At 43.3% G+C, this 12,339-nt stretch overlaps 1 protein-coding gene across 5 annotated transcripts in view; it reads left to right on the top strand.

Annotated features, from left to right (window-relative positions):
* Window positions 1–12,339, top strand: part of LOC103067884 (testis-expressed protein 2-like) — a 40,977-nt gene that overhangs the window by 25,949 nt on the left and 2,689 nt on the right. For all 5 annotated transcript variants that reach the window (XM_088152572.1, XM_088152582.1, XM_088152563.1 and 2 more), the window contains 5 exons: window positions 548–647; window positions 2,128–2,260; window positions 5,129–5,266; window positions 10,890–11,093; window positions 12,167–12,287. In XM_088152572.1, coding sequence (XP_088008698.1) covers window positions 548–647; window positions 2,128–2,260; window positions 5,129–5,266; window positions 10,890–11,093; window positions 12,167–12,287 — 696 coding nt within the window. The remainder of the gene's footprint in view (window positions 1–547; window positions 648–2,127; window positions 2,261–5,128; window positions 5,267–10,889; window positions 11,094–12,166; window positions 12,288–12,339) is intronic.

Below are 12,339 nucleotides of genomic sequence, written 5' to 3'. Positions count from 1 at the left end.
CAGGTCCCAGTCTTGGCCGACATCATTCTTAGCGAAAGTCCCCCACCCTCTGAGTTCCTAGTGGGCAGTGGCAAAGCAAGATGCCACACTGGTTGAGCCCTCCTAAGGAGCCATTTTGGGAGCCACTCCCAGAGTTAATTCCATCGGTTGGGTGCTGGTGTTTCCATCAGAGAATTAACCGACCCTGTGAATGGGATTGGACATTTGTGAAATACTGCAGAAGAGCAGATGGACATTCCTTCTGTATCTTCTAAATAGTTAGCACCCTTCCCGCCCCAAGTCAAGAGGCGGTTAGAAAGAGGATCAAAAGCATCAAAGATATCTTAATATACCCTTTGCTCAATGAAGGTAAAGTATCCATATCTGCTTTCCAAGATTGTGTTACCTAATCCCTTTTTCTTTGCAATAAATCTAACAGAGGGACCCTCTGTGAATCTTGCTTTCTTGTTTGTGAGTGGCAGTTAGGAGCCTGACATTTGACTACTAAAGAATGCCAGCTTGACAGCAACTTTCTTCCTCTCTCTGGCTTTCCTTTGTTCTGATGCAGTTGCCATATTTCATGAATGAGCTCACTCTAACTGATCTGGAAATGGGGACTTCCATCCCACACATACTCAGTGCTTCTAGCCCCACCGTGGATAACCGAGGTAAGTTTTGATCCCCATTGCCATCTTCCCATTGCCATCTTCTTAAGGCCAATGTGAACCTGGAATATCTGGAAGCAGAGAGGTCTGGACTGGCAGGTTTCCTCCCGAATACCTCAAGAAGGGAGCTTTACTTTTTCACATTCTCTGTTCCAGATTTGCACAGCTGGACATATTGGGACCTGGTGTTGGTGGGAAAGATGGATATCTGAGAGGAAAGAAGAAACCCAACAGGCAAAACAAGGAATTGTTCACACATTAGAAAGGATCAGGGTTGGATATGCCATTCGTATTCAACAAGAGCAGCCACTTCTGGCTTTGGAAGAACTGTCCCTGTATGGTGATGGTTTACATCCAAGCAAATGTTTCTTGCCTCTATGCACACAGGCATCAAAGCCATGGTGATACCATTCATGCATCATTATATCACGACGCAAATTGCATAATCTGCATAATTTTCCCAATGATATCGTGATGCACATGATGTCGCTTGCTCCCCTGAGAAAGCCCATGTCCATATATTAAGATCTACACTAAAACGAAGCAAAATAAAAATGCTTGGAGCACATGAGTTAGGGCAATATTTTATTTAGCCTACCATTGGATGGGTTTACACCAGTGTTGTCCAAACTTGGCCACTTTAAGATGAGTGGACTTCAACTGGCTGGCTGGGGAATTCTGGGAGTTGAAGTCCACTCATCTTAAAGTGGCCAGGTTTGGACAACACTGGTTTACACATTATCCTATGCCATGGTTTGTTTAGCCATAATTTATGGAATAAGGCACATGTTGGGTTCACGTAGTATGCTGAGTCATGGTTACAAGTCACAATGGCAGAGTTAATGCCTCACACTAAACTAAACCAAACATATGGCATAAGAGTGCTATGTGAACCAGGCCATCTGCTTTGGAGGACAGGAGATGTATAGGCCGCTTCCCACCCTTGTGACCTTAAATGTTCAACCAGAGAAGGGAGAGATGGAACTAGGGATTTTCTGCATTCAGAGTAGAGCCATAATCCTTGATCAGTTCTAGAAGTGATTCATCAGCCAGAGCTGATCTTTCTTCCTCTTCCCACCAGCTATTTTCTAGAGTTTCTTAAAGTGTGGCCCTAGAACTCCTGGGGGTCCCCCAAAACCCTCTCAGGGGCCCGCAAAATCAAAATTATTTGCCAGCCCATGTTGAAAAAGAATACAATATTAAAATCCCATCAAACAATCATGAGAAGTGATAGCAGCAGTGAATGCATCCATTTTAATTTTCAACATGGTAAATATCGATAAATATAACCCATATGAACAAAAGCTCTGTTGGGGTTCTCCAAAGTGGGAAGGGATCCTGAGAGAAAAAAGGTTTAAGAAACGCTGTTCTACATATGCATTTCAGATAATCCAGCCCAGCTGGCACCAGATCAAGTCCCAGGCATCCTAGCAGCCGAGCCATAACCTGTAACCCTCCTTTGGCCTGCTTTTCTGTTCTGCAGGGCTTTGGGTGGATATGGAAATGACCTACCACGGATCCCTGAAGATGACCCTGGAGACAAAGATGAACTTGTGCAAACTAGGTAAAGAAGACCTGGAAGAGGAAAACAGGAAGGCAAACAAGGACAGAAAAGGGTGAGGCTCCTCAGACCCTTGTTTAGCTGCCAGGCGCATCCCTCAACTGTAGCTCACAGGACAGTTGCCCTTCTCCTTTAAGAAATTCCCTAGAATACACTGCCCATTTCTTCTTCTCCTCCTCCTCCTCCTCCCCTGGAACAACCAGCTATAAGAGAAAGTCATCTCAGTTTCACTATCTTTTTTTTAATTAATGTTACTGAAGAATTTTTTAACAAGATAAAAACAATACAAATATGAGAAAAGAACCAAATAAAATAAGGAAGAATAGTGAATAAGTAAGAAAGAAAAGAGAAAAAGAGAAAAAGAGAAAAGAAAAGAAAAGAAAAGAAAAAAGAAAAGTCCTTTTCTGTCGGTTGCTCTAACAAATCTCTTCTTCCTTCACCCTGCTTTGCAGCTTTTCTGGTGGTCACCATTTTTTTTATCTATAATCCAGAAGTAAAAGTAAATCAATTACAAAGCTAAAGGTAAAAGGCAGGCTTCTCTCCTTTTTTTTCCTCTCTCATTTGCTTTCTTTATACCCTTAAGGCTTTAGTCCATTCTGTCTTGCTGTAGTTTTAATGACAGTCTGTCTCCTGTCACACTGCTTTGTAAATTCCACCATTATCTTTTCAGTCAATCAACATTCCCAGGATGGTCTGGTCTCTTTATTTAATTAATTCCATATAATACCAAAAGCACTTTCACCAAAATCTCTCTCTTTCAAATTAATACCATCCCCTTTATCTGTTTATAACTTTCTTAGTCAAAATTTTGATTAAGCTGTTTGCTGTTGTTTTAAAGTCCTTTAGAAGTATTATTTTCCTCTTCATTCGGAAGGAAGGATGACTCACCAAGACATTTTCTTTGTCTTGCTGTTTTCAAAGACCTCTTTTCAACTGTAAATTGATTATATCCCAAAGTGATTAAGAAAGTGAGGATTGGTCATACCTAGTGTCCTTTAAAAGGCTGTGTGGCTAGTATAAGCCAGCTGTTTCTCCTGTGACCCCCAGCCACTTTACTCACAAGAAGACTCCAAAACTTCCATCCCACAGCCTGTGGGGAATCTCTCATTCTCTCCTTTATCCAAGAAGACTTTCACTAGCCAGAAATCACTGCTGGCCAGCATTCACTTCACTGCACTGTCTCTGCTACTTCAGAGACGTCTAATACACCATAGAACCTCACACAGAAGCCTCACTATTTCTTCACTGCCAACTAGAGTACATGTTTACTAGAATGCTTTCCAGATGACATGATGACCAAGAACATGTTTTGAATTAATCCTATTCTGGATTTGCATAGAACCCTGAACTATAAACTAACGAAACACACTACTCACAAAAAAAAAAAAGCCAAACAAAGCTTACATCTAAATCCACTTGCTCTATCTTTAGTTTAATGCTCACCTCACCAACTGATAAGGATTCAGGAGACTGTTTTGTAGGTTACCAATGAAATAAGTTTGTGATCAGTGAAAAAATGCCTCTTTACTGATTCACAACAAGGCCATTAAAAAGAAAGGGAGAAAGTTTCTGCCTTAATGTATTGAGAATAAATTGGTCCTAAATTGGAAGTTCTTCAGCTGCTGAAATTCTTGTAACCCTACCCTTTCCTCTCAATAAAATTTGTGAAAGAAGATGCTATGAGAATCTAGTTTGGAAGGATTACTTTCAGGTGAGTCAGCTGTCAACAACAGAGATCACCCAACCTGGTGAAGCACATTGTGTGAACATAGCTGACCTGCAGTCTACAGCTGAGCTGCCTTGCATGTATTGAATTAGGTAGATCTGCATTGGCCTGAGAGATGAGCTGATGCCAGTGAGTGGCTGAGTTATGAATGAGGCAATTCCTAGTTTGAGCTCTAAATGCCCTACAGAAACTTCTGGCAAGTCATTCTCTCTCCATCTCAGACTCCCGTGTTCAGCAGTGGGACTTCTTTTGCCCTTTGGATATATACTGTAAAGCATGAAAAGAGCTTTGGGCAAGTAGAAGTCCTATGTAAGTGTTGATCAGGGAGAGGCAAAAAGTCAAAATGAGGGCAAGTATGGAGCTCTGCAGATATCCAAGGCTTCTCCTCCTGTGTGCTTTGTTATCAGGAAGGAGAGAGCTATGCTCTCAACAAATTGGTTATTTATTTGCAGAAAGCTAGGAAACCACCCACTGCATTGGCATCTTAGTTCAAAGAAGCAAACTGATTGCAGTAAAGGATCCATTATCTGCTTGGATAGTCAAGACATGTGAATGAAGCATACAAAAGGCTTGAGGCTTCAACTGTGCAGCCATGGCCACTATTTTGACTTTTTGACCCTACCTCTCCACTGACCCCCTCTGAAGAATTAGATTAAGCAGCAGCCTCCCCAGAGTAGTCTCATCAGGTCATTCTTGTTTGCCAAGATTTGGCTGGCAGTTTGTTCAGTCTAGGAAAGAGTCCAGAAGGTAATCAAATGGAGGATCAGATTTTGCAGACTGGAGCATCAGTAATAAGTGCTATGAATGCAAGAGTTGGTTTGTGTGACACCCCTTTGTCCAGGTGTCTCTCTCTAACTGCTGATACAGAAATGTGAAAAAGATAACTAGGGGTGATGGGCGCTCTCTCCTTCAGATTCAGCCGCTCAAGGTGGGGAATGTCTCCTCACTGACATCCTGCTGTGCTATTTAGGTCACTGCTCTCCAGCCATTTCCTCCCACTGCTAGCAAATCCTTCTTGTTCTCATCCTGTATGTAGGTCACCATCCTTAGGATTCACCTTCTTAATCCCAGGAAAAGGAAATTAAATCAGCAGTGCAGACTGTAAACCTGACCCACGTGGCATTGCCAAGGACAGATCTTCCTTGGGCCCTGCAAAGGGCTGCCATGTTTCTCATCCTTGCCTTCTGCTCCTTGCAGCATGAAACCGCATTTAGACCTATTGGCTCAGAGTGATGCGGAGTCCTCCAGTGCCGGCTCTTCCGAGGAGGAAGACATGCCCATTGTGGAGCTTTCGGGAATCTCCGGAGAAAGGAAGATCCCTCCAGGTGCTGAAAGGTAACCCCCCATGAGGACATGGTCCTGTCCCTGCTTTCACATGTAGCGCACCCCAGTCATGCCCTGTCCGAGGATGTGGACATCATCTCGTCTCCAAAATTTCCTCTCGTTTTTTTTAATTAAGCTGAGGCCAAGTTCCCTCCATTGATTCCTATAGTAGGATAACTTCTTAGACTTTAATAATTCCTTGTATTGGGATCAGAATTGGATCAATAACTGAATCAAAGAATCTGTCCTTTCCCCTCTAATTCTCCCCTGTAGCTTTCTCAGAGCTTGTCTTTTGTTACTACAGTCTTGGTCATACCACCCCTTCGTTGTATTATTCCTTCTAGGATGACAGGTAGTGGTTAACTGGGAGCTTAGCATACTATTGATTGAACTAAAAATATGATATACATTGAAGTTGGATTGCAGTACAAGATGCCTTCGAATCAGCATCTGTGGAGTACTTAAAAAAGCAGTGATTTTCTCGCTGAGGTTAGGGCTCTATCTGAGATGGTATTTAACCTGGGTGATGCCATCAAGATTATGGTAATCTCACAGGGGGAGGGCCTCATAAGCTAAAAGAGTCAGAACCGAGGATAGAGGGTCACTCTCTGTTCTGTTGTGGACATCGAAGGAGCTAACCCGGGAAAAGAATACAGGAGAAATCAGGATCTGAATGACCTTAGAAAGGTATAATGCCTATTAGAAATGTCAAAGTTAGAACCATGGAGACTACACAGCCTATACTTAAAGGCCAAATCCAATGAGGAAACCCCTTGTTTGTTTCGTACTTTGTCCACTGAGGACCAGGGCAGGTACCATTAATCCTCTGGGCTAAACTGCATCTTCCTAACGTAGCTGCTGATATCTTTGCCATTTCTGGCATTAAAGTCACCAGCCAGTTGGATATCTGCATTTAGTAATATTTGTTCAGCTCTCTCTGCAAAAGGGTTTGCAGGGAGGACCAGATCTCACAGATTTGGGTCCCATCCTGTTGAAAAATAGACGTTAATGCACATAATTAACCCCAAACCTTTGCTATCTATTTGGACTACCTGGATATAATCACTGTCTGACTAATCCCTTTGTTGTATAGTTCCTTTCATATCAGTTGAGATCAAAATTGATGATCCACCACTTGCTCTTCCATACAAACCCAATTTAGTGGCAGAGATGAGAAGAATCCTAGCAAGGAAGGAGAAGAAATAACCAAGCACCATGTCTCCTGTAATAAAATGAATAAAATGTTAAATTCTGACAGGCACTGTTCAAAACGGGTATCCACCAATTTACTGTGCTACCCAAGAGATGGCTTTGATGTACCCTGGAGCCTTAGAAGCAAGTCAGTTGGTAGCATTCAAAGTGTTATATTCTTGTCTTGGTGCAAGAAGACATACTATAGTGATGATGTTTCATCAGAATGGGAATCATTAGCAGGCAGTAACTTTGGACTAAGTTTGCTATCTCTGGGGCTGGCTGGACTTGCAAGCTAGAGATCTTGGCTAGGACATACTCTTGATACAGCAACTTCCTTTTGTCCTCTTTTCTGATCCAGGCCCTCAGATAGAACAGAATGAAGCAGGTTGTCATTATCTGAAACTGAACAAGAAAGAATCAGTTTGGGCTGTTTCGGGGTAGAAGGACACATGGACTTGCTGGGGTGCAGGTTCTTTGATTGCAGGACTCAGAGAGCTTATAATGATTTTCTGCAGAGTTGCTGTCAGATGAGAGCTCCAAAGATATCAGGTCAATTAAAGGTTTGGCTGCTGCTTGGGTTAATAGCAGTATCCATTTCAATTCATCCAGTCTTCTCAGTATTTCTTCTTGTTTGCGATTTGGTAAGGCTTCAGAAGAGTTCATTAATCCTGTTTCTAGAACTTCATCAGTGCCCTTTTTTTCTTGCATCATTTCAGTATGATTATTTGAGCAGTGCCTCATCCAGGATGCTAAAGGTGCTGAGTTGCTGTAGTTTTTATCATTTGGCACGCTGCCCATAGCATGAGGCAAGGGAGTCCCTGCCTGAGACGTTAAACCAAAAAGTGCAGTCCTTTGTCCATCTCAGAAAACATGCAGTGGGTATATTTGAAAAGGAGAAAGACAATATTTCATTTTGAGCAGCATGCAGGGCATGGTGGAATGGTTAAAAGACAATAGAATTTCTTTATGGCCTGTCGTGCTAGGAAGCCATTCAACAGTACTTAGATCAGTGTTGTCCAAACTTGGCCACTTTAAGATGAGTGGACTTCAACTCCCAGAATTCCCCAGCCAGCATGGCTGGCTGGGGAATTCTGGGAGTTGAAGTCCACTCACCTTAAAGTGGCCAAGTTTGGACAACACTGACTTAGATCAATCATATGACGGTGGCATCGAAGAAGTGAGTTAAGTGATAGAATGACAGCTCTTCTGGTAGACCAGCGTCCAATGTTAGTTGTGCTGAGCGTAATCCTGAAAGCAACTTTGATTTGTTCGGAGTGTATTTGTTGGGTTTTTCTCTTTGGTGGAAAGCGAGGCTGTAAGTTCTGCCTTTCTAAACTAAATTTGTTCTCCTGACCAATTTTGTTTCCTTTGATTGTCCACAGACAGATCGGAGTTGGTGCCAATGTTCTGAGTTACTGTAAAAGCTGCGAGCTTAGCTTCTCTGCGTAATTTAGCACGGAAGTTTGAAAGGCTGTTTTAAAAAGCCCACCTTTGCGTTTATAGAGGTTAAATATTCAAAAATTGAAATTGCAGTTTGGGCAGTTAATACACATCGTGTAGCAGCAAAGCCCATTGCGAATTCCTTTGGCAATTGCTCGACTTGTCCGTCCCCATCAGAGACGTATTACCAGCGGGGGAGGCTAATAAAGCCTTGAGTTATTCCTAAAAATAATAGAGGCAGGATTTAAAAAAACCTAAAAAAAATAAGAGTCAGCCAGACTATTAAAAAAACAAATAAATAAAGGCAGCGATTCAATCCGATGGCTCAATTCTTCATGCAAAGTAGAGGAGAGCAATAATAGTTGTTGTTTTTTTATTTCTGTTTCCAAATCCCAGTTCAATATATCACAGCTATTGGAGGCAGGGATGGAATGGAGAGGATTTATTCTGTTATTATTTTTGCTCTCAGTTTTCTTGCCCATCACGGAGTTATCAATTTTGGGCTGCTCTGTTGGGTTGGGCAGAGTCTGTGAGCCTGGACCTGCCCTGTGGCTTGTGTGTGTGTCTCTCTCTCCCCCTTGCTGGGTTTCTTGTTCTTCCCCGCTGCTTCGGTGCTGATGCATCGCGTCGGGAGGCTTTATGAAGTTCCAGGGACTTGGTGTCCAGATTTAGAATATCTCTCGCAGAGAATATTCTACAGAATATTCTGTATATTCTAGTTGTATTCTGTATACAACTAGATGAAAATTCTGTATATACAAAATGCAACTAGATGAAAACTGAGGTGTGTAGCTAGGCAGCTCATAAAAACGGGCAAAGCAGACAAAATGCCCGAAGGAGCTCAGCAAGGAAACCGCTGCACCATCGCCATCGTCCCTCCACCTCCCCGGCGGGACAGGCCAGCCCTCCCCTCTGCCCTCTCGCCAGCCTCCCCAGCAGCCATTTCTGTCCAGGTGCATTTGGGGGGTCAAAAAAGTCAAGATGGCAGCTGCAACCACACCATGGAAGCCCCACCCCTTTTTAACATGCGGCATGTTAAAAAGCACTTTGTTTTCCAAGTCCTTTACACTCCCTCCCCAGCTTTATACTTTTAAAACCAACTTCTCTCCAAGCTTCCAACACGTAGCGAAGAGGAGAGTACTTTAATAACCATAACTTTAATGGGAGTTGGAGGCGAGAGGGGAAGTCGTTTTGCGCCGATCCACTAACGGCATTCTGAAATGCATTTTCACCTTCGGAGGCAGCACTCTTCTTCCCTGCCAGAGAAGGATGAGGGATGTTGAACTCGTTGGCTTGCTTATTTGATCGACTGCCCCCTCAACCCACAGGAACTCCAGCAGTTAGTGGATTGCTATTTTCCAGTTTCCCTGTATTTGCCAGTTTCAATCACTTCTTCTCTAGGAAGTAAGCGGCCCCCTACCCAGCCAGCTGGTCAGCAGTTCTCTGGCTCGCTCACCCAGAGAACATCAGTTGTACAAGGATGGCCTCCTTCCTCTCTGCCCTGGTGTCTTCCTAGGCATTTCTTCATTTCACAACTTGGAAGATGCCGAAGAGGAGCGTTAGGCAGATCAGACTAGAGATGCTCAGGCGACATCCTGAAGTCAGGCTCCCTCCCCGCATTCATGCTACGGTGCCCCACTGGTGGGTGCAGCCAAGCCAGATGAGAAAACCAATTGCAGGCACACCTCAGAGATATTGCCGGTTCGGTTCCAGACCTCCGCAATAAAGTGAATATTGCAATAAAGCGAGTCACGCAAATTTTTTGGTTTCCCAGTGCATGTAAAAGTTATGTTTACACTATACGGTAGTCTATTAAGTGTGCACAATAGCATTATGTCTACAAAAACAATGTGCATACCTTAATGTAAAAAATACTTTATTGCTAAAAAATGCTAATCATGATCTGATACTTGCTCGACGCAGGGTTGCCACCAACCTTCAATCTGTAAAAAAACCACAATATCTGCGAAGTATAGTAAAGCGAAGCGCAATAAAACGAGGTATGCCAGTATCTCGCCTATAACAAAAGCACCCTCACACAGTGCACGTTTGGCACCGATTCAGAGCAGTGGAATGAGGCAGGAGAGAAACAGGAGTAGGTACGGCAGATTTGGGTCTGGCGTTCCTTTGTGCCACCTCAAGGATGGGTGGAGCACACCTTAACTCACTAATGGGATAAGGTCCGGGTCGGTGCTAAAGGTTTTAGTTTCTCATTGGGTCTCCAGAAATCTGCACTCCAACCTTATCCACCATTCATAGTCATTTGTTCTCCACAGGGAACCTGCAATTGTAAGGGGGAGTTCTCAGCCCTTCATTCTTGGCAGGAGAAGCCATGAAATGGGTGTGAGTACATGCAGGCAGATCCCCAATGTCTCTTTTGCGGTTAACTTAAGATTCCACAGTTTTTTTGTTAAGATGCCACTTTTTGGGTACCAAAGCTCGTGTTTCTGCATGTCAGCCAGCCACTTTGGCCAATCAGAGTTGGTACTGTAGCTACCACTGAACCACCTCAGTTCTTTTTGCCTCTTCTGGTTGGGTCTCCCATTTAGGAGAGGAAACATATTTGGATAGCTACTATTTTCACACTAGACAACTTATCTTGATAATCTTGGATGAAATTCTCAGAATTCTCACTTTCTTAAGAAGGATTTAAGGGATGGGGATGGAGTTCTTCTTCAGGGCTTGCATTTGGTAACTTCCTGATTTGCCTTCATCACCAGAGTCCAGTCATCCTTGGCTTAAATTCAGGGAATAAACTTGTAGCACATATCTAAGCTGAGCTGAGTTTATGCAATTTCATGTCCCTAAACTAAACTGTGACTCAACTTACCTTTGTCATGTCTCACATTTTGCCAATGTTGCAGTCACACAGTAAAGCCTGACTAGTGGACAGTCATATAAATTGAACAATCAAACAAATATATCTCCATTTGGACATATTATTTTCTAATCCCTGCTATTTGAGGAACCAAGGGTGACCTGCTTCCACTTTTTTCATCAGTGGCAGCAGCACCAGTCGGAAGATCTTGCGCTTTGTGGACAAGATTGCTAAGTCCAAATATTTCCAGAAGGCCACTGAGAATGAATTCATTAAAAAGAAGATGGAAGAGGTCTCCAACACTCCATTGCTTTTGACTGTGGAGGTCCAAGAACTGACGGGCACATTGACTGTGAACATCCCTCCACCTCCGACAGATCGAATCTGGTAGGTGCCAAGGGAGCAGAGAAAGGATGAATTGACCTTTTGGTTGGGCCCAGCAAAGATGAGGCTGTATGAGATCTGAGCACTGTCCTAGGGATGCATCATGGACTTGGAAGGAGAGATGGAGACCTTTAAGTAAACTGCCCCATCACCATATCTCTGGCAGCAGCCAGGACAGCAGCAGGCTGAAGGAAAGCTCATAAATGAACGAGATGGTCCTGATAGCCCTTCCTGCAAATCCTCCCAAGTTCTGGAATTCTAGGGCTACAGTCTGTCTCTGAACATGGTGTCTGGATATGGATTTGGCTCTTTCTGTGTCTTCCAAATATACCATTCATTCTTCTAAAAGCTAAGTTTTGCTATTAGACTCATTGGCAAAGGTGAAGCAACAGTTGCTGTCAAAGAACAAAACATTTACTTATATTTTTTATATATCTACCTTTAATACCCTTTCACAAAATGGGATTTGATTCAGGAAGTCTCCAGCCCATGTGAGATGGTGGGACCCATGTGCCAAGTCTGAATCTCAACATATTTTCATTTCTGAGAACATCAGAGACTAATTTAAATAGGTCAGGATTCAGGAACCAGAGGCCCTCTGGGTTGTGCTAAAGTATAACTCAATTTTGGAAGGGAGTAGTCATCTTAAATTCAGAGTTTTCTTCCTTTGGGATAAATATGGTATTAAAGAAGAAAATACAACTCCCAGCAACTTCAGTCACCAAGGCCAGTGGTGAGGGATGCTGGGAGTTGTAGTTCAACAACACCTGGACCATGGATAAGACAGAAGTATAAAATGAGGTAGAATACTAGAGTATTGAACAGATGACTTTGGCCTTCTTCCTTCTGAACTCCTGTTAAGATAAGAACTGGAGTGCTATAATCCTAGTTTGCTGGGGTAATCTCCCCAGACGCAGTCTTGTCTTAGCCAAGGAAGAGAAGGGTGAATGGGGTATTCCGTGTTCTCCCTGCTTGCTGGAAAACATCCAACATCCAGCAGAAAGGACAGAGGGAATATGAGAATGCTTCAGAGGGAGAGGAAACTTAGTAAAATCATTTTTGCCTCCCTGACCCAGGTACAGCTTCCGGATCCCTCCGCAGTTGGATCTGAAGGTGCGGCCAAAGCTAGGAGAACGGGAGGTCACCTTCCCCCACGTCACTGAATGGATTGAGAAGAAGCTCCAACATGAATTCCAGGTACTTGGTTGAGGCAGCAGATGGTGAAGTGTTGGAAGGGAGCCCAGAAATA

This window comes from Python bivittatus, unplaced genomic scaffold, assembly GCF_059951505.1.
Source record: "Python bivittatus isolate LINGU-HERP-01145 unplaced genomic scaffold, Pbiv_v1 ctg000030_np1212, whole genome shotgun sequence".
In the NCBI taxonomy this organism is placed as follows: domain Eukaryota; kingdom Metazoa; phylum Chordata; class Lepidosauria; order Squamata; family Pythonidae; genus Python; species Python bivittatus.
The sequence above is the reverse complement of the archived record's forward strand: the minus strand, read 5'-3'. Positions and strand labels throughout refer to the sequence as shown.